The following is a 27,048-nucleotide window of genomic DNA, read 5'->3' on the forward strand; positions in this document are numbered from 1 at the left end:
TAATTCGTCCAGAATTTATTGCAGGCATGGATTCCTTCATATTTTTTTTCTAGGTATTCCTACAGAAATCCATCCAGGAGTATGTTAACCCTCGAGCAGTCGCATCTTTAACTACCTGCAACGGTGGCATACTCACGCTGTGTAGAACAAGCGTGTATTTTTCATGGTGCGTGTACTCAGTACACGACGCGACCGCTCCCGGGTTGAGAAAGCCTTACTGGGATTCTTACAGGGATTCCTCCACGAATTCCTCCAGGATTACGAATTCCTCCAGGAATTCAAGGGATTCTTAAAAAAAAAAAAAAAATCCAGCGACTCCTAAGGACTGTATCGGAAATTAACTATAAACATTCAAAATGCTCTATCTCGATGCACGGTTGGTCTTTTCATTCCGGTTCTTCTATGAAATCTTCACAATATAGTTAAGTTTAGAATAGCTTGAAGAAATTTGGAAAATGTTTAGTATTATTGAAAATATGGTTCTATGAGTATACCACACACAATAACAATCTGCACAATCTGCATTTTTTTAAATTTTTTTAACGTTTCAAACATTTGTAGCGAAAAAAAATTGTACGGGAAAAAATCTGGAAAATAATGATTATTACTAGCAGTTAAAGGGTGATACGGTCAAAATTTGGTCACACAATTTTTTTCATAACTTTAGACTGCGTACACCAAAACAGCTAATTTTTGGACCAGTAATGCTATATTATATGTAGCTTATACCATAAAATTTTCATCAAAATCGATTAAGTATTGGTTGATATATAGATAAAACCATCGACCTACCTTTTTAAAATTTTGTACAAAGGCGCTCCATAGTAAATTTTCGGAAATTTAAGGTCAGCAAAGCACAATTTTGATTATAGAACTACCAATACTGCTCCGATTTTTATCAAAATTTTACAGTATAATACTATTATGAAAATATGTTCGTAGTAAAATTTTGAGCTATTTTGTATGAATACTTTCAAAGTTGTAGCAGTTTGAATATGAAAAAAACTGACCAGGTGCCACTTAAGCAAATATAACTTTGTAACGGAAGGATCAAATTGAATGAAATTTTTACACAACATTTTGATATGCATACTTCACATACAGAAAAATTTTCATTGAAATCGGTTAAGTATTTCTGGCTCTATAAATAAAACAGTAAAAATGTGTTCTTATTTGTGAAAAAAAAAATTTAAATTGCAGATCTCAGGGTTCAACAATATCTCCACACATACTAGACCGATCTTGATGAAAATTTTATGGTACAAGCTACATATAATGGACCATTACTGATCCAAAAGTCAGCTGTTTTGGTGTACGCAGTCTAAAGTTATGAAAAAAAAATGTGTGACCAAAATTTGACTTGACTTGACAAAGTTTGACAATATTTGACCACCTAAACAAATATAACTTTGTAATGGCTGGATCAAATTGAATAAAATTTTTACACAACATTTTGATATGTATACTTTACATACAGAAAAATTTTCATTGACATTGGTTCAGTATTTCTAGCTCTAAAAATAAAAGAGTAAAAATGTGTTCTTATTTTTTAATCCTCTTTGTACAACATTTTAAAATTGTAGTTTTCAGGATTCACAATATGTCCGCACATACTAAACCGATTTTGATGAAAATTTTATGGTATAAGCTACATATAATGTACCATTACTGATCCAAAAATCAGCTGTTTTGGTGTACGCAGTCTCAAGTTATGAAACAAATTGTGTGACCAAATTTTGACCGTATCACCCTTTATGTACACATAACATATCACTCAAAACCGACTTTTAAAATTCTTATTTTGGATAGAAAAACCTCCAACATCAAGAATATGGTCTATCCCAAAAAAACACCCACTTTTTGGTCGAACTTTGACGCTCTGTTTTAAATATCTTCAGAGGTTATAAAATTCCGTTCTCTGGTAAAACTACCTCTTCAATAGATTTAAATACATACCCAATCGAAAAAAAAATGCAAATTTTCAACATTATGTATTTTTTATTTGCGTAATCGTTTTTTGAAGACGCATAAAAAAAGAGTTCCTCGAAAAATGGCCTTTTTTCATTTTTAAGAATTGACCTAAACTGCGGAGGGAATTTCTCTTGATAAAAATAATTTTCTTATATCATGAGCATTCTGGAAAAGAATATATTTGCGCAAAAATAAGAGAAAAAATTGAATATTTTCCCACAGTTTTCGCATTTTTAAAATTTTAGGAGGTGTCCAAAATTTTAAAAACATATGTGCAATCTTTGAGATAAAAGTCCAAGTTAAATGATTATTTTTTGGAAATCAGAACTGCCATTCTTTATTTAAGAGATTTATATAGTATCTCCAAAAATAAAGTTATGTTTATTTCGAACAGATTATTTTTCAGGCAATTGTGAACGTTTTTAGTTAATTTCCGATACAGTCCTTATAGGAATTCCGCCAAAGATTTCTCCAGGATTACTTCAGGGGTCCCTCCAAAAATTCCAACATGAATTCTCCTAGGCATTCTTCCAAGAATTAATCTAGGAATTCTTCCGTGCAAAAATAAGAGAAAAAATTGAATATTTTCCCACAGTTTTCGCATTTTTAAAATTTTAGGAGGTGTCCAAAATTTTAAAAACATATGTGCAATCTTTGAGATAAAAGTCCAAGTTAAATGATTATTTTTTGAAAATCAGAACTGCCATTCTTTATTTAAGAGATTTATATAGTATCTCCAAAAATAAAGTTATGTTTATTTCGAACAGATTATTTTTCAGGCAATTGTGAACGTTTTTAGTTAATTTCCGATACAGTCCTTATAGGAATTCCGCCAAAGATTTCTCCAGGAATTACTTCAGGGGTCCCTCCAAAAATTCCAACATGAATTTTCCTAGGCATTCTTCCAAGAATTAATCTAGGAATTCTTCCACGGATTCCTTCTTGAACTTTTTTCAGACATTATTTAAGCGATTCCTCCAGGAAATGCTCCAGACATTCCTCCACGAATTGTTTCAGGAACTGCTCCAGGAATTTCCCCAGGAGTTCTTCAAGTTCTCCTGAGATTGCTTCAGGAATTCACGCAGGCATTCCTCCATTATTTCAATCAGGAAATTGTCTAGCGTCTCCTCGAGGAATTCCTCCAGAAATTACACTAGGAATTGCTTCAGGAATTTCTCCAGGAAATTCACCAGTAATTAATTTAAGAATTCCTTCATAAGTTCTGTCAACAATTTATCCAGACATTTCTCCAGGAAATCCTTTAGAAATTCTTCCATGGTTTTCTCTAGGAATACCTTCTGGATTTTTTCCAGGGATTCCTCCAGAAATTCTTCCAGATTTTTCTCCAGGGATGCTGCAGGGATTCCTCCAGGAATTCCACCAGGAATTCCGCTAAGAATTCCTCCAGGAACTTCTCCTGGGATTTTCTCTGGGATTTCTCCATGAATTTCTCCCACGATTCCCCCAGGGACTCCTTCAGAAATTCCTTCGAGGATTTTTCCAGGGATTTCTCCAGAAATAACTCTAAAAATCCCTCCTGAAATATCTCAAGGTTTTTTTTCTGAAATTTCTCCCAGAATTCATCTAGAGATTCCTCCAGAAATTCATCAAGTAGTTGTTTCAGGGATTCCTCCAGCAATTCCCACAGGTATACCTCTAGGAATTCCTCCAGGCATTCCTCAACGATTTTATCCAGGATTTTTTCTAGAAACTCCTCCAGGAGAATTCTTGGAATTTCCCCATGAATTTCTTCAAGAATTCCTCCAGGATTTTTTTCAGAAATTTCTCCTGGACACCCTTCAGCAATTCCTCCACGAATTTCTCCAGGAAATCTTCAAGGGATTTCTTCAGAGATTCTTCAGGGATTCCCCCAGGAATTACTCCAGGAATTGCCTGAGGGATTCCCCCAAGGATTCCTTCAGAAATTCCTTCGAGGATATTTCCAGGAATTTCTCCAGAAATTCCTCTAAAAATTCCTCCAGGAATTTCTGAAGGTTTTTTTTCTGATATTTCTCCCAGAATTCATTTAGAGATTTCTCCAGAAATTCATCCAGTAGTTGTTTCAGGGATTCCTCCAGCAATTCCCACAGGTATACCTCTAGGAATTCCTCCAGGATTTTATCCAGGAGTTTTTCTAAGAACTCCTCCAGGAGAATTCTAGGAATTTCTCCATGAATTTCTTCAAAAACTCCTCCAGGTTTTTTTTTCAGAATTTTCTCCTGGACATCCTTCAGGAAATCTTCAAGGGATTTCTTCAGAGATTCTTCAGGATTTTTTCTCCACGAATTTCTCCATGGATCCAGGAAATCCTTTGAAGATTTCTACAGGAAATCCTCCAGGAGTTCCTCCAAGGATTCTTCCAGGAAATCCCCTGGAACTTTTTTTTTCAGAAATTTCTCTAGGTATTTCTCCTGGAATTCTTCCAGGGATTGCTCCAGGAATTCCTCTAGGAATTACACCAGGAATTTATTCAGAAGTTCCTCCAGGCATTTGCCCAGGGTTCTCTCTAGAGATTTTTCCAGGAATTGCTCCAGGGATTCCTAAAGGGATATCTTCTGGGATTTCTCCAACAATTGCTTCAATGATTTCTCCAGAAAGTTCTCTATGATTTCCTCTTGGAATGCCTCAAGAGATTTCTTCAGAAATGTTTCTAGGATTTCATTCCAAAATTCCTCCAGAAAATTCTCCATAAATATATCTAGGATTTCCTCTTTTGACATTTTAGCAACAAAATCCCTTTTCAATCATTTTTTTAATGACTTAATTTTGTTCACCAAAAGCTGAGCGGTTGACATCAATATTATTTGGTTTACATTCATGGTTTCTTAAAACTCATTTTTAATCAATTCATTTGCAAATTACCTCAGCATCAGTTATCGTCATGTTGATGGTACCTAAAATAGAATATGCCATCTCTGTTTCACTGACGCACTATTTGCCTGAGTGTTTCAGGCTAAATATAAAATCCTGAACAAATCACAACCGCACCAGTCAGTAGAGGGTGGCAGGTGGTTGTGTTCATGTTGTCTGTTATGCCCAGCTGAGTTGTTGCACGGATGTTTCATAAGAAAGACTTATTTAAATAAGAAAGGTAATCAACAAAGAGCAGGCGGAAACAATCAATGGATTGGGTTGAGATGGCTTTCCTTTCTTTTAGTAAGGAAACTTTATTCCGATGGCCTTTTTATTGTTTGGAAGAAGATCATATTCATCAAATTTATATTATTTAAGAAGATCCTCGAGGGCGGTTTAGCAGTGTATTGTTATCGACAATTGGAACAGGAATGTTTTGTTCTGTTGAACCAATTACATTAAACAGTGGATGTAGACATGTGATTCGGCAGAATTAAAAAGGATGTAATGGTTATGGTAAACAATAGCCTCACCACCAGCGGGAAGAAAACCATTTCTTCTCTTTATTTAAAGTTTATGTGGGTGAATCTAAACAGTGACGTGGAAAGCTATTGTTTTCCACCCTTTTCGATAACTGCTGCTATGATTCAATTTGGTACATCTTCCAAGTGCAATTTGCGCTGGTGGTTACTATTCCCGCCATAACTCCATAGTAAACCTTAGTAAACACGCACCCCGACAGCGGGGAGTCGGTTACAACAATGATGTCAAACTCGGTCATTGCCATGGAATAATGGAGGAACGAGCGCGTAGGAGGAAGCCCACCCGCTACGCTACGCTATCGACAAAGGAAAGCACTCAAAGCCGCCAGGCAGCCAGCCAGCATGCGTTTTATTTGCATGCTCATTGCTCAGTTCATACATACGTCAGCCTTGCTCTCACGTGCAGAAGCCGGCAATTGCTTTGGCCTTCACTTAATCGGTTTTCGAAGGGTTATCTCAATCGACCTTTTTGATTATACACGTTACGAGGATAATATCCTTTCCTTATTATACGATTAGCCACGTTTGGGCGGTGGATCTGGATATGCGTATAATATAGAAACGTGCCAATCGTATCGCATAGGGAAAAGAAGTTCATAACGTCCCGATAAGCTTATGTGGTCTAGTCATGTATCTGAAATAAAGTGGATTTCATTGATATCTTTCGTTTTAGAGGATACTTTACTACTTTGGCTAAATACAACAATTTGTGGCCCGTAGGAAACCAACGTTTCCCAATCAAATAAAAAGTTCGACGTGTTACCAATAAGGCACTGGAAAATTATTGGGCACATAATGCTTTTTGGGCTGAGGCTACGCTTTAACTTGTATTGGAAATTCTGAGGACTCCATGGAACTCTTCACACAAGCAATAATGGGAGAAGAAGGAGGCGCGTGGTAGTTAGTAGATTGATGCCATATACTCAGCGCGCAATTGCTCATTTTTTTGCGCTTCGAATTAGATAGGGTATTGGTTCCCTTATTAAGCATGTGGCTCCCATTTTCATCCCACGAAAAACAAAGGATTGAAGCGCTGTTTGTTTTGTTTCTTATTTTTGTATTTTTTGTTAGAAGTGAGCACCCATGGAAACAAAAAGAACGGAGTCAATCGGTGCCGTAATCGCTTGTTTTCGAATAGGATGAAAATGGGAGCATGAGATTACTGATGGCACACATACCCTAATCTAAATAGGTGCAAACATATGGAAAATATTTTAAATCCACGCTTTTATTTTTACGCTCTCGGGGGACGCTCCATTTTAGAGTAAAATTGGTGACATGCTTATTTGCATCTGAAGTAAACCTCTTAAAATAATGAATTTGCTTGGAAACGTTTCTCCTCAGAAGGCGTTATGCTATTTGTTCCCCTAACTTTTACTGTACGCATGTCGAGGCGAATCCAACACCAAAAACCAGAATAATGGCTTTTTGGGTTTCTTCGTTTCTAAGCATGTGTGAAATTCCAGTTGCCCCTACAAAATTTCGGATGATTTAATATTTAAAGAACGAGATAAGCTCATTCATTTATTTAGTCCAACGCTAGACAGATCAAGCTCCACCTGGTCCGCCCATCGTGCTCTCTGCGCTTCACGCCTTCTTTTACCAACCGGATGGTTAGCAAACACCAACTTTGCAGGATTGTTGTCCGGCATTCTTGCAACATGCCCTGCCCACCGTATCCGTTCAGCTTTAGCCACTTTCAGGATGTTGAGTTCACCGTAGAGTGCAGCGAGCTCGTGGTTCATCCTTCTCCACCACACATCATTCCCCTGCACGCCACCGAAGATCGTTTCTTCTCGAGCCCATAGTAGGCACGACTTCCACGGATGATGCGCCTTCGTATTTCACGGCTCACGTTATTGTCAGCCGTTAGCAAGGAACCGAGGTAGACGAATTCTTCTACCACCTCGAAAGTATCCCGTCTATCGTAACATTACTACCCAGACGGATCCGGTCGTGTTCGGTTCCGTCCACCAGCATATACTTCGTTTTTGAGGCATTCACCACCAGTCCGACCTTTGCTGCTTCGCGTTTCAGGCGGGTCTACAGCCACCGTTCCAAATGTTCTGGCGATAACGTCCATGTCATCCGCGAAGCAAATAAATTGACCGGATTTTGTGAAAATCGTTCCCCGGCTTTTGAGCCCGGCTGGTCGCATCACACCTTCCAGAGCGATGTTGAATAGTAGGCGGGAAAGTCCATCACCTTGTCGTAGTCTCCGGCGAGATTTGAATGAACTGGATAGTTCACTCGAAACCCTTACGCAGTTTTGCACACCGTCCATCGTTGCTCTTATCAGTCTGGAAGCTTCTCGTCCATGATTTTCCATAGCTATGTGCGGTCGATACTGTCATATGCCGCCTTGAAGTCGATGAACAGGTGGTGCGTTGGGACCTGGTATTCACGGCATATGCCGCACTGTTTGGATGTGATCCGTTGTCGACCGGCCGTCGATGAAACCGACTTGGTAACTTCCCATGAACTCATTTACTTTAGGTGACAGACGACGGAAGATGATTTGGGATAGCACTTTGTAGGCGGCATTTAAAATGGTTATCGCTTGAAATTTTTTACACATTAACTTGTCGCCTTTCTTGTGGATGGGACAGATAATCCCTTCCTTCCATTTCTCCGGTAGCTGTTCAGTTTCCCAGATCTTGACTACTAACTGGTGCAGACAGGTGGTCAACTTTTCCGGGCCCATCTTGATGAGTTCTGCTGCGATACCGTCCTTACCAGCCGCTTTGTTGGTCTTGAGCTGGTGAATGGCATCCTTAGCTTCCCTCAGCGTGGGAGTTGGTTTGTTCCTGTCCTCTGATGCACCAACATAGTCATTTCCGCCGCTGCCTTGGTCCCTCGTATCTACATTCTCTTCGCCATTCAGGTGCTCGTCGAAGTGCTGCTTCTACCTTTCGATACCATCAAGAGGCCTCCGTCTTTATCCCTGCATATTTCGGCTCGCGGCACGAAGCCGTTGCGAGATGCGTTGAGCTTCTGATAGAACTTCCGTGTTTCTTGAGAACGGCACAGCAGTTCCATTTCCTCGCCCTCCGCTTCTTCCAGGCGGCGCTTTTTCTCCCGGAAGAGACGAGTTTGTTATTTCCGCTTCTGTTTATAACGTTCCACATTCTGTCGAGTCCCTTGCTGCAACATTACCGCCCTCGCAGCGTTCTTCTCCTCCAAAACCGTTTTGCACTCTTCGCCGAACCATTCGTTCCGTCGATTCCGTTCCACGTACCCGATGGTGCTCTCGGCTGCGTCGTTGATGGCTGCTTTCACTGTACTCCAGCAGTCCTCTAGAGGGACCTCATCGAGCTCACCCTCGTCTGGCAACGCGGCCTCGAGATTCTGCGCGTATGCTGAGGCGACATCCGGTTGTTTCAGTCGCTCTAGGTTGTACCGTGGCGGTCGCCGATATCGTACATGGTTGATGACGGAGAGTTTTGGGCGCAGTTTGACCATCACCAGATAGTTGTCGGAGTCGATGTTGGCGCCACGATAGGTCCTGACGTCGATAATGTCGGAGCAGTGCCGTCCGTCAATCAGAACGTGGTCGATTTGAGATTCCGTCTGCTGTGGTGATTTGAAGGTGTAACGAAATGAGAAGCAGTGTTGGAAAAAGGTGCTACGTATGGCCATATTTTTGAAGGCGGCGAAATCAATGAGTCGTAGGCCGTTTTCATTCGTTTGCTGGTGGGCGCTGAACTTACCAATCATCGGTCTGAATTCCTTCTCCTGGCCTACCTGAGCGTTTAAATCTCCTATGATGATCTTGACGTCGTGGCTTGGGCAGCGATCGTACTCGTGTTCGAGCTGCGCGTAGAATGCGTCCTTGTCATCATCAGTGCTTCCGGAGTGTGGGCTGTGCACGTTTATTATGCTGAAGTTGAAGAATCGGCCCTTGATCCTCAACCTGCACATTCTTTCGTCGATCGGCCACAAAACGATCACGCACCTCTGCATATCACCCATCACGATGAAAGCTGTTCCCAGCTCGCGTGTGATGCCGCAGCTCTGATAGATGGTATGATTACGTTCGCACCATGGATCCTGTCCAACACACCTGCTGCAGCGCTACGATGCCGAACCCGCGGTCCTTCAGTAGATCGGCGGGTATGCGGGTTCTCCCAATGAAGTTGGGAGATCGGCAGTTCCACGAACCGAGTTTCCAATCTAAAGTCCTTTTTTTACGCTGGGGTCGTTGCCGTTGGTCTCGGTCCGTATTATTATGTTGCTGATTTTCCGTTACAATGGTTTTTTACGACTGGCTCGTAGGGCCTGACACCAACCCCCTATATTCCGAAGGACCATAGTGCACAGTTGAGCTTAGAGTCCTTCCCTGGCACTCGGACGTTGATCAGCTCCTAAGGGATCAGACGCTGTTATGAGCCGTTCCTCCTGGAGAACAGACGCTCAGGTTTGCCGAAGCAAACCCCCCGTTCCCTGTCAGCCTACGACCAAAGTTCCCACCGGGGTTGGTTACCCGATCCTCCCTAAGGTTGCTCGTAGTTTCCGACCGGTACCGGAAACCGGGGTCAAATTGATCTTCGGGTCGAAATTGATCACACGTTTTTCGGTTAGGTGTAGCATATTTAAATAATTTCCTTTCAACTATCGTGCAGTTGGGAACCGATACTAAACGATATTTGCTTGGAAACTATTTGAAGTATGTTTTATCTAACGGAAAATCGTCTGATCAATTTCGACCCGGAGAACAATTTGACCCCGGTTTACGGTACCACGAGGAGGTAGGGATAGGAGTTGCTGGGCAGAGGCTAGTGGATCATAGTACCGTACTGATCAGGCTAAGGCCGGGGTGGTCTCTGCTGTACATGGTAGCCGTCTCCATTCCACTCGGTCCATGGCTGTTTGTCTCCAGTTCCGCACTCTGCGTAGGGTCCGCAGATCATCCTCCACTTGGTCGACCCACCTAGATCGCTGCGCTCCATGTCTTCTTGTACCGTGCGGATGACTCTCGAGAACCACTTTAGTCGGGTTGCTATCCGACATCCTGATGACGTGACCCGTCCACCGTAGCCTCCCGATTTTCGCGGTGTGGACGATGGTTGGTTCTCTCAGCAGCTGATGCAGCTCGTGGTTCATTCGCCTACTCCAAGTCCCGTCTTCCATCTGCATTCCGCCGTAGATGGTACGCAACACCTTCCGTTTTCTAAACTCCAAGGGCGCGTTGATCCTCTGCACGTAGGGTCCATGTTTCGTGCCCATAGAAGACTACCGGTCTAATCAGCGTTTTGTAGATAGTTAACTTCATGTTACGGCGAACTTTATTCGATCGTAGAGTTCAAAGTAAGCACGATTTCCTGCCACAATGCGTCTCTGAATTTCTCTGCTGGTGTCGTTGTCGGCGGTCACCAGTGAGCCCAAGTACACGAATTCTTCAACCGCCTCGATTTCATCACCGTCGATATAAATTCGGCTTGGCGGGCGCGGTGATTCCTCCCTGGAGCCCTTTGCCATCATGTACATTGTCTTCGATACATTAATGACTAATCCGATTCGCCTGGCTTCACTATTTAGTCGGATGTACGTTTCCGCCATCGTCTCAAATTTACGAGCTATAATATCAATATCACCAGCGAAACCAAGCAGCTGAACGGACTTCGTGAAAATCGTCCCACTCGTGTTTATCTTCGCTCTCCTTCTTACACGTTCTAACGCAATGATGAACAGCAAGCACGAAAGACCATCACCTTGCCGTAACCCTCTGGGAGATTCAAAGATTCCCTGATACTCGAACTACGCATATCGCTCGATTCATTGTCGCCTTGATCAATCGTATCAGTTTATCCGAGAATACGTATTCGTGCATAATCTGCCATAGCTGGTCTCGATCGATTGTGTCATACGCTGATTTGAAATCGATGAACAAGTGATGTGTGGGCACGTTGTATTCGCGGCATTTCTGCAACACCTGGCGGATGGCGATCATCTGATCCGTTGTAGCGCGTTAACCCATGAATCCAGCCTGATATTGCCCCCACGAACTCTTGCAATCGGTGATAGACGGCGGCATTAAATTTGAGAGAGTACCTTGTAGGCAGCGCTCAGTAGTGTGATCGCGCGATAGTTCCCGCAATCCAACTTATCGCCCTTTTTGTAGATGGGACACACGATACCTTCCATCCATTCCTCCGGTAATACTTCCTCCTCCCAAATCTTGGTAATGACCCAGTGTAGTGCGCTCACCAGTGCTTCTCCAAAGTGTTTTAGTAACTCACTTGGTAGTTGATCTGGGCCAGCGGCTTTGTTGTTTTTCAACCGGCTAACCTCCTCTTCGATCTCTTGTAGATTAGGGGCTGGAAATCTTTCGTCCTGCGCACGTACTCCTAGAAATGTTAGCGCACCACCTTCGGTGCTTGCAATGTCGCCATTGAGGTGCTCATCGTAATGCTGCCGCCACCTCTCTCGACCACTTCACGTTCGCTCGTGAGAATATTCCCGTGATTATCTCGGCACATGTCGGCTTGTGGCACAAAGCCTCTGCGCGAGCGGTTCAGCTTCTCGTAGAGCTTTCGTGTATCCTTAACGCGGTACAGCTCATCCATTGCTTCGCGATCTCGTTATTCCTAGTGGATTACAATGAGATCTAAATTGCGCAGCATCCCGAGCAGGAACGAATAACTAACACATACAGTGTTAGTTACAGCATACCAAAGTCAGGTATCATACCAAGAGAAGGTATTGGTCTGTTAATCTGGTATTGATTCACCGACAAAACATACCTCAATGAGTTATTGGTTTGGTTTAGAGGACTGCGTGAGGTATTCTGCAATTATGGAAAAATAACCATTTGTATGGAAAAATCGTCGATTATTATTGAGGTGTTGCGTTACCTGATGTCATTATTCACGTGGTATTTGTAGAACACACATCAGTTATTATTTTAGGTATTTTACCTCTTATGCAGGGCTCCTTAATATCTCATTCAGGTTGTAGGTATTGGGTTTTGCATAGCTGATTTTGTTATTCTGTAGCTATTTTCTCCTGCTCTGGATACCCACTCTTTACCGTGCCATTAAGTGTTATTATAGACTGTTTCAGAAATTATAAATACACTAACGATTAACTGCCATTTCAATTTGAGCATAATATCCAAAAAAGTTTCTTCTAGCTCTTATAGTAAACATGCTAACGAAGCAAATAATACCAATTTTGTTGATGTTTCTGGTAAAAGTTAAAAAATAGGGCTCTGTAAACTAGATGATTAAAGTTTGAAGTTGCACAAAGTGGTCAAAAAATGTAGCATAGTAGAAAAGAAAAAAATCTCACAGATAAAATATTTAATTTCCAAACACAATAAAAATGGCTGTTTCGATAATAATAGATATTTCTCGATTGGTAAGAGTAATTTTTATTGGAATATTTGATCAAGAACCACCATTAGGGGCCTTTTCAATACATTTTTCAAATTTCTCAACAACACCAGTAGCAACAAACGTTAAGAAAACGAATGTCTTAATTACTGCTTACTGCATTCGTTTTTATGGTATGACAAGCTTTGCCATCTGAAGGATCGAATCAGCTGAAAAAATAAGTTTGTTTAGATTTAATGCGTTCAGGAAAGCTAAGAAACTGTGGGGTAGTTCTTATGTTCCGTAGAAAACCTTAAAAAATAAGAAACTTGATCTTCGAAAAAATGTTGTGGGAATGCCATTATCGATTTTTCCCAAATTTTGATCAAGGCATTACTTAGACAACTTGTTAAGAAAGCGAATGTGATAAAAATTTAGTTAATTTTTTTAAATTTATTGATTAATAATGTTGACATCATAAAAAAAACACCTTTGTGCAAATGCAAATTTGAAAAATTTAGTTATTTGTTAGAGAACACGACTGTTCTTTAAAATATCAAGACAATTGAAAGCAATTATAAAAATATGGAGTACAATATGCTATACTCTGAAACAAGTTGGTAAAAATCATTAGAACAGTTCATTTAATTGAATAAACAAAGTGTATTTATAATTTCTTAAACAGTCTATAGTAGTCGATTTCAACTGATTGTGGAAACGACCGACGGATTGGCAGAGTTATTCCTCTATGGTTGGCTTTTCGGTCCGGATAAGTTATAAGCGGGGTGATACTATTTCATCCGACGTTTCGACCTTTGGTTTGGGTCTTCTTCAGGGAGGTTATAGGGATTCCGCTACGTAGCGACGATACAAACGATTTCAACTTCGATATAATAGAGTTGTACGTGGTTTTGAAATTCGCGTAGTCTTTTTGCTTGCTTACAACATTTTCGTCACCTTTAATCTTAAATGTGAACAGTTTCTGTAATTAATCTAGTGCAGCTATTAGTTTAGTTAGGATTGAGGCGTTGTTTGCTGTGTGTCATATTGTTGTATTATTTGTTAGAAGGGAGCAAGCATGAAAACAAAAAGAACGGAATTAATCGGTGCCGTATTCGCTTGTTCTCGAATAGGATGAATATGGGAGCGTGAGATTACTGGTGGTACACATACCCTAAGTAATATTTTTACCTGTCCTAGGCAAATTCAATTTGATTCCCTCGAAACGCCGCTCCCTCTTTAATGCTGACTTGTCCAGAATTATACTCCGGGCATTCAATTACTCGCATCTATTTGTATGTAATTCATTTTCCGCTTCATTTTTGTACATCTTTCAGATCCCGGAGCTACTAAGACGCTACCCGCCCACGGATCACGCGGATTTTCCCCTTCCGCTGGACATGGTGTACTTTTGCCAGCCCGAAGGCTGCGTCAGCGTGGGCCCACGAAGGACGGGGTCAGCCGTGCGGGATGCTACGTCATTCGTGTTCACGCTGACCGATAAGGATTCGAGCAAAACGCGCTATGGGATTTGCGTTAATTTCTACCGGCCGGTGGAAAAGTATGTGGCGGGTGTCGGTGGAACGGGTAATCCTTCCGGGAGCCGGAAAGGACGCAATTCGACCTTTCGGCGGGAATCTTGGAGGAAAAGCATGGAAAAGAGCTCGGACTCGGCCTTTTCCAGGTGAGTCGAATGGTTGGGACGGTTGGTTGTGAGAATAATTTGTTGAAACATTCCTGATTTCAGTGACTACAGAAGTAGCAATATAGCACCGAGTGACTCGTCCGACCGAGATTGTCCCAGTCGGAGGGATTCCGACCCTCCAAATTCCTCGATATATCATGGAGGGTCTCAGCAGCAGCAAACCAGGCTAGGAGTGACGGGTCCGTCGGCAGATTCCGAGTCCGGCGGAAGTCATTCTCCGTCGCCTCGTGCATCTAGGAAGCGATCGAAAATTCGAAGTCATTCCCTCACATCGCTGTGCATCCTGTCGCATCACCCGTTCCTGTCGACCTTTCGGGAGTGTTTGTTCATATTGAAGAAGTTGATCGACGCCTGTAACGATGCTTCCAGTCCGAAACGGGTCGGAGCTTCCCGCCAAAGTGGTAAGGACAGTGTGTGGAACGTGCTGACCAGCCAGGCTACCGAATCGACGCCATCGGTTGTGCTGCACGATGTGAAAGAAATAGAGACTTGGATATTGAGACTGCTGTCGGCACCGGTTCCAGTTCCTGGTTCTACAAGGGTAGAGGTGAGATTCTGTCTATTAGTAAATATTTAAATCATTTAAGGCGAAACTGGAAGCATTTTCTCATTTTATCTGTTTTTGATTTTTTATTAAATAACGAAGCAATATTTTCAAAATCGGAAGATACCTTGATCCATACTCTACATATGCACGAAAACCGATTTTGAAAATATTGCTTCGTTATTTAAAAAAAAATAAAAAACCAAAAAGTGAGGAAATGCTTCCAGTTTCAGCTTAAGATCACATTAGGGAGGGTGAATGCAAGAACATTTTGAGAGAAGGCCATGCAGGCCTGGATGATTTAGATCCTAGAACATTCGTAAAAACACTGCTTTCACCTTTCAATGCTTTTGTTTGTTTTCTCTATGCTTATTGACTTATTGTAATTGAATTCTGAACTTCTTCTCTTTCAATTTACAGGTCGAAATCCTTTCGCCAGTTATCCATCAACCGTTGGCATTTGCCTTACCCGACCATACCCGTTTTACGTTGGTGGACTTTCCACTGCATCTTCCGTTAGAGCTCCTGGGCGTGGACACTTGTCTCAAGGTGTTGACTCTCATCTTGTTGGAGCACAAAATCATCATCCAGTCGCGGGACTATAATGCCCTATCCATGTCCGTGATGGCTTTGGTGCACCTTATCTACCCTTTGGAGTATATGTTTCCTGTGATCCCGCTGCTGCCGACCTGTATGGGGAGCGCCGAACAGTTGTTGTTGGCGCCCACTCCTTACATCATCGGACTGCCGGCTACCTTTTTAATGTATAAGAAAAATTTTAGGTGAGTTTGAAACTTGATGGTGGCACCATTATTAGAATAACTATTTTTTTCTCATATTTCCAACAGACTTCCGGATGATATTTGGTTGGTAGATTTGGACTCGACCCGGCTAACGCCGGCATCTGGTGAACCCGAACAGGTTCCACCACTTCCGGAACCGGAAGGCACCATACTCAAGAACCATTTGAAACAGGTATCGTACCGCAATCAACTCCTATTAATAAAACTCCTCTAGACCTATAGCGTCCCATCTAATCTATTCTACAAACTTTTCTCTGTACTGAATCAATTGGCTAAACTTGCTCTTTCTCTTCACTTCTCTCTACTATGTACTTCTACTTCCATAACATTCATCATGTGGCACCAATCTTGAAACAAATGCGCTTCTTTTTGAACACCACCACTATCTTCAACGACAATAACAACAACAACAACTACAATACCACCACCATATCACCGTTATATGTGCACACAGGCTATGCAACTAATGGATCAGGCAGGAGTTGGTGTAAATATCACTGCTTTTACGTTCTTGTTATTTAGAATTTTGATTTTTATGTTACTGTAGAAGGTTGAGTATTTTTTTCCTTTTACTAGATTGAATTACAGTTTGGGTTTGAACTGTTACCAAAAGTACACTAAAAATATTGAGTTTTCATGGCTAAACCCATTTTCAGTGGACAGCTGCAACAGTCAATTCATATTTATATTTTTAGATGCTTATATTTAGTTAACGACTAGAAATAGTTATTAGATGCCGTGTTTAATTCTTTAAATTTCTAGTGCAGTTTTTGTTTTGTTTCATGAGCAAGCATACATTTTTCATTTTTTTCATTTATTAAGAAGCGACTTTGCAAACTATGACTTTTAAGATCACAGTTGTATATTGCAACAAAGACGTCGGATAATGATCTCTTTGCACAAAATGTTAAGTTTGAAGGATTTGTCATTGACATAATCGCCATCATTGAAAATTCGAAAACAGTTTTCACGTTCAAAGTTGAAAATTCTGCAGTGAATATGTATTCACTATAATTAGTGTATCGGAAATTAACTAAAAATGTTCAAAACCGCCTAAAAAAAATATTTATTCAAATTATGAAAAACTAGCTGACCCGGAAAACGTCGTACTGCCTGCCTACTGTATTTTTAGACATTCAGATTCATAGAAGAGCCCCCTCAGAATTTTAGATTTTCACGTTTTTCCGGCCTTCCTGGTCACTTTTGCCAAGTACGAATGCAACTTTGAACTTTTTTTTTTTTTGAATCCGTTGACCGGTTTACAAGCGTATTCGTGGCATACAAATACCATTCCATTTTTATTTATATAATTATTTTATTTTTGGAGATATATCCGTAGAAACTTACACTCGTACACACTTATTTTTTTTCGCTGGATCTTGGCAATTGGCGGCGAGATTGACACCGCCGAGTGCTCAGCAAACTTGTTTTTCACCAAGATCTAAGCAATCGTGTTGTTTGTTTGTTGAAGTTCAGGAAATGTTTTGTCAAAATTCAGGTAACAAACGTAATTTTTTATCGAGATTCAGTATACAGTGTATCAAACAATTGTCTGTACAGAATTTTTTTGGTCAAAATAATTTTTCATTTAAATGTTTATAACTTTTTAATACGTCAATCAAAAACGCTGAAATTTTGACCAACCATAAATCATATATTGAAGCTCCATTGGTAAAATTTTGAGCGAGATCGAATAAGTTTTCTGAAAGTTATATAATTTTTAGTAAATCTAATGAAATTTTTGAACACATTTTTAAAACATTATATCTTAATATGTACTCGATGAAACTTTTTCAATCTTTTTTGTGTTATAGCTTATACCTAAGGCTTTCATATGCGGCTTCGTTTGAGGTTTTATATTCACTACAAAAATATGAAAAATCTGTATATGTTCAGTAAGGTGGCCCACACTTATATGAAAAACAAAAATTTCGAAAAATGCCAAGTCTTACCTCCTTAATCAGTTGTTTTGGACTCCCAGAAGCTACGTTCAAAATTTGAGCAAAATCGGTTGAGCCTAAGGGGGCGCTCAAAACGCTTGAAATTTGTATGGGAAATCTTGGCCAAATGTATGCAGAAATTTTAAGTTTTCGAATTTTGCCGCTAGGTGGCGCTGTAAGCGTTCAATAATCAAACCCTTTGGTATTATTGTAGGTGACTATATGCCAAACAACTTTGTCGAAGACCGCAAAGTGATTCAACGCCTGTGAAAAAAGTTATACCCTAGGTAAAATGAGGATAAACTTTATTGTAATTTTTCCAATACATGTAAAGGAATAATATCAATAATGAAATCTCAATACTTTGCCTCACTTTGCCTAGGGTATAACTTTTTTAACAGCCGTCGGAACACTTCGCGGTCTTCGAATAAATTTTAACTAATAAGATTTTTGAACACATTTTTAAAACATTATATCTCAATATGTACTCGATGAAACTTTTTCAATCTTTTTTGTGTTACAGCTTATACCTAACCCGAGCAAATTTTGACAGCAAATTGAAAATAAATTTTGATGTTGTGATATTGCAAATTATGATAACTCAGGTTGTTGTCGTTTTGGTCGTTTTAACGGTTAAACATAAAAAATGAGAGCAGAAAAATGTTCCCGTAACAGCAAGTTGAAAACAAGTCCTGCTATCAGTGATAGCAAATTGATAACACTAGTTTACAAAATAAAACGAAAAGTCGTGAACTTCTATCAACGACCAAAATTTTTGAAGCACAATTTAGCACTGATTTCGAAACCGTGCTTCAAAAAATTTTAAGTAAAGCAGTTTTTGAGTTTTAGCATAATATCGAGTTTTACAACTTTTAAAAATATGAAATTTATTAAAATTGAAATATCTTGCGTTTTGTTCAACAAATTTCAAATCTTTTTCCATAAATTAAAAGCTGAATACTATACCATTCGATCATTTGACTGCAGATTTTGGGTCAGATTGACGAAATTCAAGATATTGGCGAGCTTTAGGGACGATCTCCTTAAATTTTGGCCAAATTTCCAAAAATATATGAAGAAATGTATTTTTTTCAATAAGAAAAAAAAAACAATCTAAAAATTCTTTCTCAACGTTTATTTGACATATCATATGTGGGCGAGTTACAGTAAAAAATTCAGCTCTATCGGAGCATTGATTACGGAGAATGAGATGTGTGAAGTGAGCGACTTTGCTTAAAAATAGAACAAAAATCGATTTCAAATCATCAACCTTGTATGGAAAGTCGAAAAAATTTCCGCTCTACTGTAATTTTTTTCCTTCACCTTTTCGAACTCAGGGTATGATTCTACACCAAAAATGATTATCAGCTTATCGAGTTCAAAAATGCTGTAAACTAGTGTAATTGTTTTTGCTATCAGTAAGAAAAAATAGGAAAATCGATAAATATAGGGGTTTTTCGATTGATATGGAATTCTAAATGCCATAAGATAATTACACTAATAGTATATTCTTGAAGTTATTATACAAGGTTGGCTAAGAAGTTTTGAAATACCTTAACAACTTATTTTTTTATTATAGTTTGAAGTGACAGCAAACCGAAATCTAAATTTGTAATCATATTTAGTCAAGACAATCTGATATCAAAATGTGATATCAATTTGCTGCTGAATACAAATCGATTTTTCGATTTGCTATCATATTGTTGTTAGAATCTGGCCGGGAAGGCTTTCATATGCAGCTTCGTTTAAGGTTTTATATTCACTACAAAAAATATGAAAAATCTGTATATGTTCAGAGTATTATTTGGATATTTTTTATATTTTGATCAATAAAAGTCCCAAGTGTTTTCAACTTTTTTAAACTCTCTTAATGTAATATTTTTATACAGGACCTACTAAACTTCATATGAAGAGAAGGTCCTATGCATTTTTTGTTCAGTTAATGCACTTTTATTGGTGGAAAACGTTTGGCAGATAATATGTGCAAAATATGGTATTTTTTAAATATCGTCAGCTACATAGCACATTTTTCATATTTTTTGTAGTGAATATAAAACCTCAAACGTAGCCGCATATGAAAGCCTTAGGCTTAAGCTGTAACAAAAAAAATTGAAAAAGTTTCATCGAGTACATATTGGGATATAATGTTTTAAAAATGTGTTCAAAAATCTTATAAGTTTTACTAAAAGTTCTATAACTTTCAGGAAACTAATCCGATCGCGCTCAAAATTTCACCAATGGAGCTTTCCGAAATTTTGTTTAAAAATGTTTTTTTTTGCAAAATCGTAAAACATTTTCCACCAGGAAAAGATTCAGGAGACAAATTGATCCTTCCTTTTCGGATTTGTGCTCCAGAAAATGCGAGGCAAAATGCGTTGTTTTGAAAGTGAACCCTGGCAACCTTCACCTTAGAAATCAGATTTTCGAAAATTCGCTAGTAATAACTAATGACATATCAACAAGACATTACACAAACCTTGAGTAGCGAAAAAGCGTTAAAAAAATCTCGGAAATTACAACAAGTACTTTTTTTAATCAACTTTAGTTTTATGAAAATCCTCTGGGACAGATTTTTTTATATAGAGTTTGCATCAGGTAGAAGTTACCTGAAAAGTAGCACATTCCAGGTTCTTATATGTGTTGCAAAAAAAAAACTCTAAGAAAAATTTAATTTGAAATCGTTTTGACAATTCTCAACAAATCTCTTATGCAAATTACAGAGAGAAATTGTCTGAAAATTTGTCAAGTAGCCTTTTTAGCTGTGGTGAAAATTTCTTCACATTATGAATATCCACTAGAAATAATGTAAGGTTTAATGTAACTTCACATGCTCCAAAGGATTGCATTCAGATACTTTTAGGATGCCCAAAGACTTACTAATAAAGTACTTCCAGAATAATTTTGCTATGACACAAATGTACATAGCAAATGTGCGAATGAAATGTTCATCTGAAAGGGATTTAGATTGTGAAAAAAGCAAAACATGAAAGACAGTGCATTCGAGTTCTCAGTTCTACGCCATTTGTCTCCATTGGCGTAGCTAGGATTTTTTTCTCTAGAGAAGGCTCAGAGGGAGCCTGACTTGAGATGACCTTTAAGCGGAATGCATGGTCGCCCGATATGTGAATATGCAAATCGGCATTGTTGTGGTGAGGAATCAAAATAGCTGTTTTAGATTTGTTACTAGTTTCGTAAGCTATACGAATATGAACAATTCCTCCGGAAATTTTTATAATGCTTGCTGCAGTGACTCCATCATAGATTCCTCCAGAGATTCCTTCAAGAATGCACCTTGGAATTCCACCAGATATTTCTTTGGGGATTTCTCCTGGGATATCTTTAGAAGATCTTTCAGTGATTGTTCCAGTGCTGCTTTCGCGGTTTACTTCGGGAATTTCTCCAGAGATTCTTTAAGTTATTTCTGTAGGTATTCCTTCAGAGATTTCTTCAGGGATTTCTTTATATATTCGTTTCAGAATTCCACTAGATAGTGCTCCAATCATTCCATCTGGAATTATACGAAGTATTTCTGCACGAAAGTCTTCCAGAAATTCTTTCAGTAAATTTTACTAAAGTTTATTTCAAAATTAATCAAAGAATTGCTTAATAAAATTGTATAAAATATCCTTTAAGAGTCTATCCAATTGTTTTTTCAATAATTCATCTAGAAATTCCTGCAGACATGGATTGCTTAAGATTTTTTATCCAGGGATTTCAGAATTTGCTAAGCAAACTCTCCTGTGGTTCCCTAAGGAATTCCTCATGGAATTTCTAGATGTCGAGCACTTGACACTGAAGAAGTCTGTAAGTCACAGACGAAATAGGCCTATCTGTCCGAAGATAAGCACAGTAGTAGAATTAAAAGGAATTTGCTCGTCCTTTCTAGTTTTTCTTTAAAAGAGTTATTCATTTTTTATTTTCTTTTGCAAAAGTAAAGTATTAGTGAAGTGTTTTTAAATTAAACTAGAGTCTGAAAAAACTCATGGAATTGCTTCCGGGATTCTTCAGAAATTCCTTCTATGATTCTTTCAGGAACATCTTCCGGGAGTATTTTGAAAATGCCACCAAGCACTCTTCTTGGGATTCCTTCAGGAATTCCTCCTGGAATTCTTTTAGAAACTCCTCCAGGACCTGTTTAGAGATATCATAAGGAATTCCTCTTGGCATTGCTTCCGAGATTCAAGAACTGCTACAGGGATTGCTCCATGAGTCTCTCTACGTACTCTAATAAGCATTCTTTCAGGATTTCCTCAAGAATTTCAGCAATTTCTTCAATACTTCTTCCTGGGATTTCTTTAGAAACTCCTTGTGGAATTCCCTTAAAAATTTACCCTTGGATTTCTTCCTGGGGTTCCTCAAGGAATTACTCCGGAAATTCCTTCAGGAATTATTCCAGGGTTCCTCTGTGAATTTTTGCAGGGATTCTTTACAAATTCCTCCAGGAATTCGTTCAGGAATTTCTCTAGAGATTGCACCAGAGATTCTTCCAGGAATTCATCCAGAAATTTCTGCAGGAGTTCTTCTAGGGTATCCTCTAGTGATTGCTCAAGGAATTTCTCCATTCATGAATTCTTCTAGGAATACCTCCTGACATTCAACCAGGAGCTCCTCCAGGCATTCCTATAGAGATTCCACCAGATATGCATCCAGACATTTTTCCAGGATTTCGTTCAGTGCAATCCTCCTCCCAGGGATTGGCGGCATGCACCGTGCGGTGCGAAAAAAGCGTGTGCTTCACACAATCGCAAGTGCTCGTCTCCCGTTTTGCCGAGAGACAAGAGACGTATGAGTGAGAGCTTTCGTAACTGTGCGATAGACAATCGCAGCACTAGCTCTACGGCGCAGGGAGTAATGCACGGTGCTTGGGACTGCGCTTGTCTCCAAACAGAAAAAATCAATTAACAAATTAATTGAAGAGTTTGTGTTTTCGGCAAAGTTGTTAAGCTTGTCAAGGGTTGACAAGTGATGGGTCGTTTGATTCGAAATTTTTCCAATCGTGCGTAGTATCAAGTCAAGTGCCAAGCACGGAGACAAGCCCCGAGAGAGTGCATACGACAGAGCGTGAGAGACAGGAGAGCTCCAGCGCGCGGCAAAGTAAGCGAGCAACACACAACCGATTGCGCGTACTCGTCTCCTTCTAGTTTGTTGTGCTGTCTCGTATCAGAGTGTGCAGCACGCAGAGTTTTGAGTCGCACCCTATCCCTGCCTCCTCCTGAAGTTTATACAGGAATTATTCCAAGAATTCTGCCAGAGATTCCTGCATGAATTCCTCCTACAATCCTTCTAGAAATTACTTCAAGGATTTCTTCAGGAACCCCCCAGGAAATCCTCCAGTGATTCCTTCAGAAATTCCTTCAGGTATTGCTATCGGTGTTTATCCCGAATTTTTTCCAGGTATTCCTGCAGGCGTTCCTCCAGGGTTTGATCTGGACATTTCCCCAGGTGTTCCTCCAGGAATTCTACTATGAATACATCTAGGAATTACCCCCATGAATTTCTCCAGGAATGGATTTAGCTATTTCTCCGAGGATTACTTCAGAAATTCTTTCAAGAATTTCTTCAGTAATTCCTCCAGAAAATTATCCTGGGATTTCTCCTCTAGGGATTCCTCTAGAAATTCCACCAGGGATTACTCTAGGAATTTACCAGCAATTCTTCTGAAATTTCTCCAGGGATTCCTCCCAGAATTCAAAAATACTTTCAAACTTTTGTCACTTTAACAGTATCGCACATATCTCGCGCTTAGTATCATACGGGCGTATCTACAATGATCGATTTCTCTTCATCGATTGTCTCTTTGGTCAATAAGTTGGCAGGCAAATCATTTCCAGTTATCTGTTATTGTTCTAGATGCTAGCCCTAGTTGTTCTGCACCGAAAAACATCAAGAGATCATCCGAACCCTGATCGTACAGGAGATAGGCAAAATGATCGGCGCAGATGAAATTTTCACTTTTTAAAATATGTTCAACTAGCTTTAACTTTTCAAAAAGTGCATCAAATATTCTCAAATTTTTACTGTAAGTTCATCAACCAGAGTTCATTGTATAAGTCATGAGAAGTCAAAATTTCATTGCAATCGGTTCATTGAATCTGGAGATATAACAGCTCAAAGTTGGCTATCGGGTTTTTTTTACCTTTTTCAAGAATCTATATAACTTCGTGGAGAATGGCCCGATCTTTTCCAAATTTGGACCACTGATACACAACTAGTTGATGAATTTACAGTATGAATTTGAGAATATTTGATGCACTTTTCGGAAAGTTACGGCTAATTGAACATTTTTTGAAAAGTGAAAATTTTGCCTGTCCCGATCATTTTGTATTTTCCGGAAACATCCAATGAGGAAATCGATGAAGAGAAATCTATCATTGTAGATACGCCTGTATGATACTAAGCGCGAGATATGTGCGATACTGTTAAAGTGACAAAAGTTTGAAAGTATTTTTGAACGCGAGATGTAATGAATATTCGAATGAATGTATCTAGCTGCCAAGTGTTCGCTAAACCCGATTTCGTCATCAAAAATTCTTTGAAATTAATTTTTTTGTATTGAGGGAAAATGAGACCACCCAAGCAACTAGCAAGAAGAACTGCCCTTCTCCATATTTTCGATATAATACAGCATAAGTAAGTGCTTGAGAAGCTCGGCTTTTTTGGTCTTCAGCCTTCTAATACCTATCTTGACCTCTTCTAGCGTTGTCGATTCGAATCCTGTCTCTCGCTCTTCCATTCCTACGTTTAGCAATTTTTCGAAATGCTCTCTCCACCTGGCAGCCACAATTATTTTGTCTGTCAGCAAGTTTTCATCACGATCGTTGCACATGGCGGGAGAAGGCTCTGTTTTTCTCCGTATGCCATTGACAATTTCGTAAAGCCACAAAACCTCATTCTGTTCCATACTCTCTTGAGCCTGGATAATCACATTTTCGAAAAGATTTTTTTTTCGTTTTGAGGTGGATTCGTTTTTCAGCTACTCTTGCTACTCTTTGTTATGGTAGGATTAAAATGGGAACCACATGCTTAAAACGGGAATCAATACCCTAGTGCTTCTTGTGACTGTATCTCATCCGAAACCTAACAGTGGCTCGTAAATTAAATATCAGTCTGCCAGAACACATCATCAGCAAGTTTACATCGGTTGCACGGTGGTGGCCTCGTTTTTGAACGAATTGGGGAGATTGATGATATCTCAGAGTTGCCGGCAAGTTGTATCTCAGACTCCGGGCAAGTTGTATTAAAATTCTGTGCCGCCACTTGCTGTTACACTCAAAGCTTTGCTAACACAATTTTTGAGGCCTGTCAACCGGTGTCACCCGATAAGCAAACTTTTGCAGCATATTTCGATGAAACTCGCTTGTTGCTAAAATCTTAATTGTGCCCTCGGGCTTCCCTTGCAGATTACAGTAGATAGATGCATTTGTTTTTTTGTTTGCAATTTTTATCGTAAGTTTTGCTTTACAAATTATCAAGTTAATTGCACTTTCAGGTGTCACTAGAATAGCTACGCTTCGCCAAGTTTAATGTAAAACATCGCACTGAAACCCATTTACCCTCTCATTTGAACAGGCTTTAACTTCTATGACTACAAGCAATCAAGCTAGCACGGTACCGTCTGGCCTCTTAGCCAGCCAGCCCGGTTCAACTCGTGAGAGCTTCAGTGGACCAAACATTCCTCCTCAAACGTGAGTACTCTGACTTTTCAAAAAGGCGATACGCCATCTAATAGCCCAATCTTCTCCCGCAGCTTCCCTCAGCCTTTACAAGTGCCAGGATCAGCAAGCAATAGCCAGCGGAGCTCGTTCTCGGGAGCGGCAGGAACACCCCGTCAACCGAGCCCCGTTGGACCACCGCAACCGAATCCCTTCCTGTACGGTACTGATGTGGATTCGGTGGACGTAGCGACTCGGGTCGCAATGGTACGATTTTTCAACTCACAAAACACACTTGCCAACTTTACGGAGCATACGAGAACGCTGCGGCTGTATCCGCGTCCCGTTGTGGCGTTCCAGATCAATAGCTTCCTCAGGTCTCGACCAAGAGCATCCGCATTCCTGAACCGCTTTGCACGAACACAAGCCGTCGAATGGCTGGCCGAATGGTCACTCACGCCCAACAACGTGGCTTTCCTGAGAGTACAGACCGGTGTGTTGGATCCAGCTCAAGTCGGCGATAAGCCGAAGTGGTACGCACACACGCTAACCCCGATTAAGTTCCCGGTGTGGGATAATACGGGTTCGCTGAATGGAGCCCTCAAAGGCATGCAACAACTGGAAAGCCAGCCCACAGACGAGAGCGGGTCGGATTCAGAAAATGCAGAGAGTACCAGCTCGTCGTATTCTTCGTTGAGCGATTTCGTTTCCGAAATTGCGTCCTCGGATCTCTCGCCCAGCTTGCATGACGTCTACGGAAACCAACATCATGTGCACGTTGCTCCGAAAACCTTATCTTCCAATCTCGATCCGAAGCTGGTGTATCGGCCACCGAGTTCGCTGCGATACCCCGAGGGCATGAAACCTCCGCAACCGGAAGCTGACGATGCCGATCGACCGGACTCACCGACATCGACATCGTCAAGCCGATCGGACCTCAGTAGCCCTCCAGATTCGGAATGCGAGTTCAACCCGAAGGCAAGAGCCGAGATGCAGGCAGCCCAGAAGACGACCAAGGAAGCAACGGGCAGCTTCGAGAATGAGTCTGATTCGAACTCGACTACTACACCGAAGACGATCGTCTCCAAAGAGAGTAGCGGTTCCTTAGATGCGGAAGGCAAGCGTAACCGACTAGGGAAGATACCGCCTCCGTTGTCGCCGAATCTTGGACGGCAGACCAGCGGAAGTAACATTCTAGCGAGAACTTCCAGTTCGGGTTCAACGGGTTCTAGTGGGCACCCACCCTCACTTGGATCGGCAGGATCGCAGCGTCAGAGCTCTCAAGGATCACTCTTTGAGGTTCTGACTTCACAGGCCAAGGAGCTGGTGCGTGAAACCACTCGGCAGAGCAGTCAAGACGGTTTGCTAGCGCATGTGGACAAGGTAAGACAATTTCTGAAATGAGTGGCATGATTACATTTCTTCTGTGTCTATTCGATGTGTTTAACTCTATCTGGTTTCCAACAAAACACCCCATATTCTTTATCTTCCCAAATTCTTTACGACGTACCTTCTCGATGTGTCTTTTCGGTTTTGGTCTTGGTTGATTTTTTGTCCAATCCTACCAATGAAAACACACAATCACATCATCCAACAACAACACCGCTATCACACGACGACAACAGTTCAAAGAACAAGCCAAAGAGTTAAAGGAACATGCGGAAGAGGAAATGAAAATTCTCGCACCATTAGAACAGGTTTGTACACGTTGATGATACACAAGAT

At 40.3% G+C, this 27,048-nt stretch overlaps 1 protein-coding gene across 8 annotated transcripts in view; it reads left to right on the forward strand.

Annotated features, from left to right (window-relative positions):
* Positions 1-27,048, forward strand: part of LOC109403571 (MAP kinase-activating death domain protein) — a 116,105-nt gene that overhangs the window by 37,357 nt on the left and 51,700 nt on the right. For 2 of the 8 annotated variants that reach the window (XM_029861542.2, XM_029861535.2), the window contains exons 3-10: positions 14,017-14,363; positions 14,427-14,931; positions 15,349-15,710; positions 15,777-15,903; positions 16,186-16,218; positions 25,241-25,356; positions 25,419-26,706; positions 26,949-27,020. In XM_029861542.2, the coding sequence (XP_029717402.2) occupies positions 14,017-14,363; positions 14,427-14,931; positions 15,349-15,710; positions 15,777-15,903; positions 16,186-16,218; positions 25,241-25,356; positions 25,419-26,706; positions 26,949-27,020 (2,850 nt within the window). The remainder of the gene's footprint in view (positions 1-14,016; positions 14,364-14,426; positions 14,932-15,348; positions 15,711-15,776; positions 15,904-16,185; positions 16,219-25,240; positions 25,357-25,418; positions 26,707-26,948; positions 27,021-27,048) is intronic. The other 6 variants (XM_029861544.2, XM_029861541.2, XM_062845366.1 and 3 more) reach the window with 4 other exon arrangements.

This window comes from Aedes albopictus, chromosome 1 (assembly GCF_035046485.1).
Source record: "Aedes albopictus strain Foshan chromosome 1, AalbF5, whole genome shotgun sequence".
Lineage (NCBI taxonomy): Eukaryota > Metazoa > Arthropoda > Insecta > Diptera > Culicidae > Aedes > Aedes albopictus.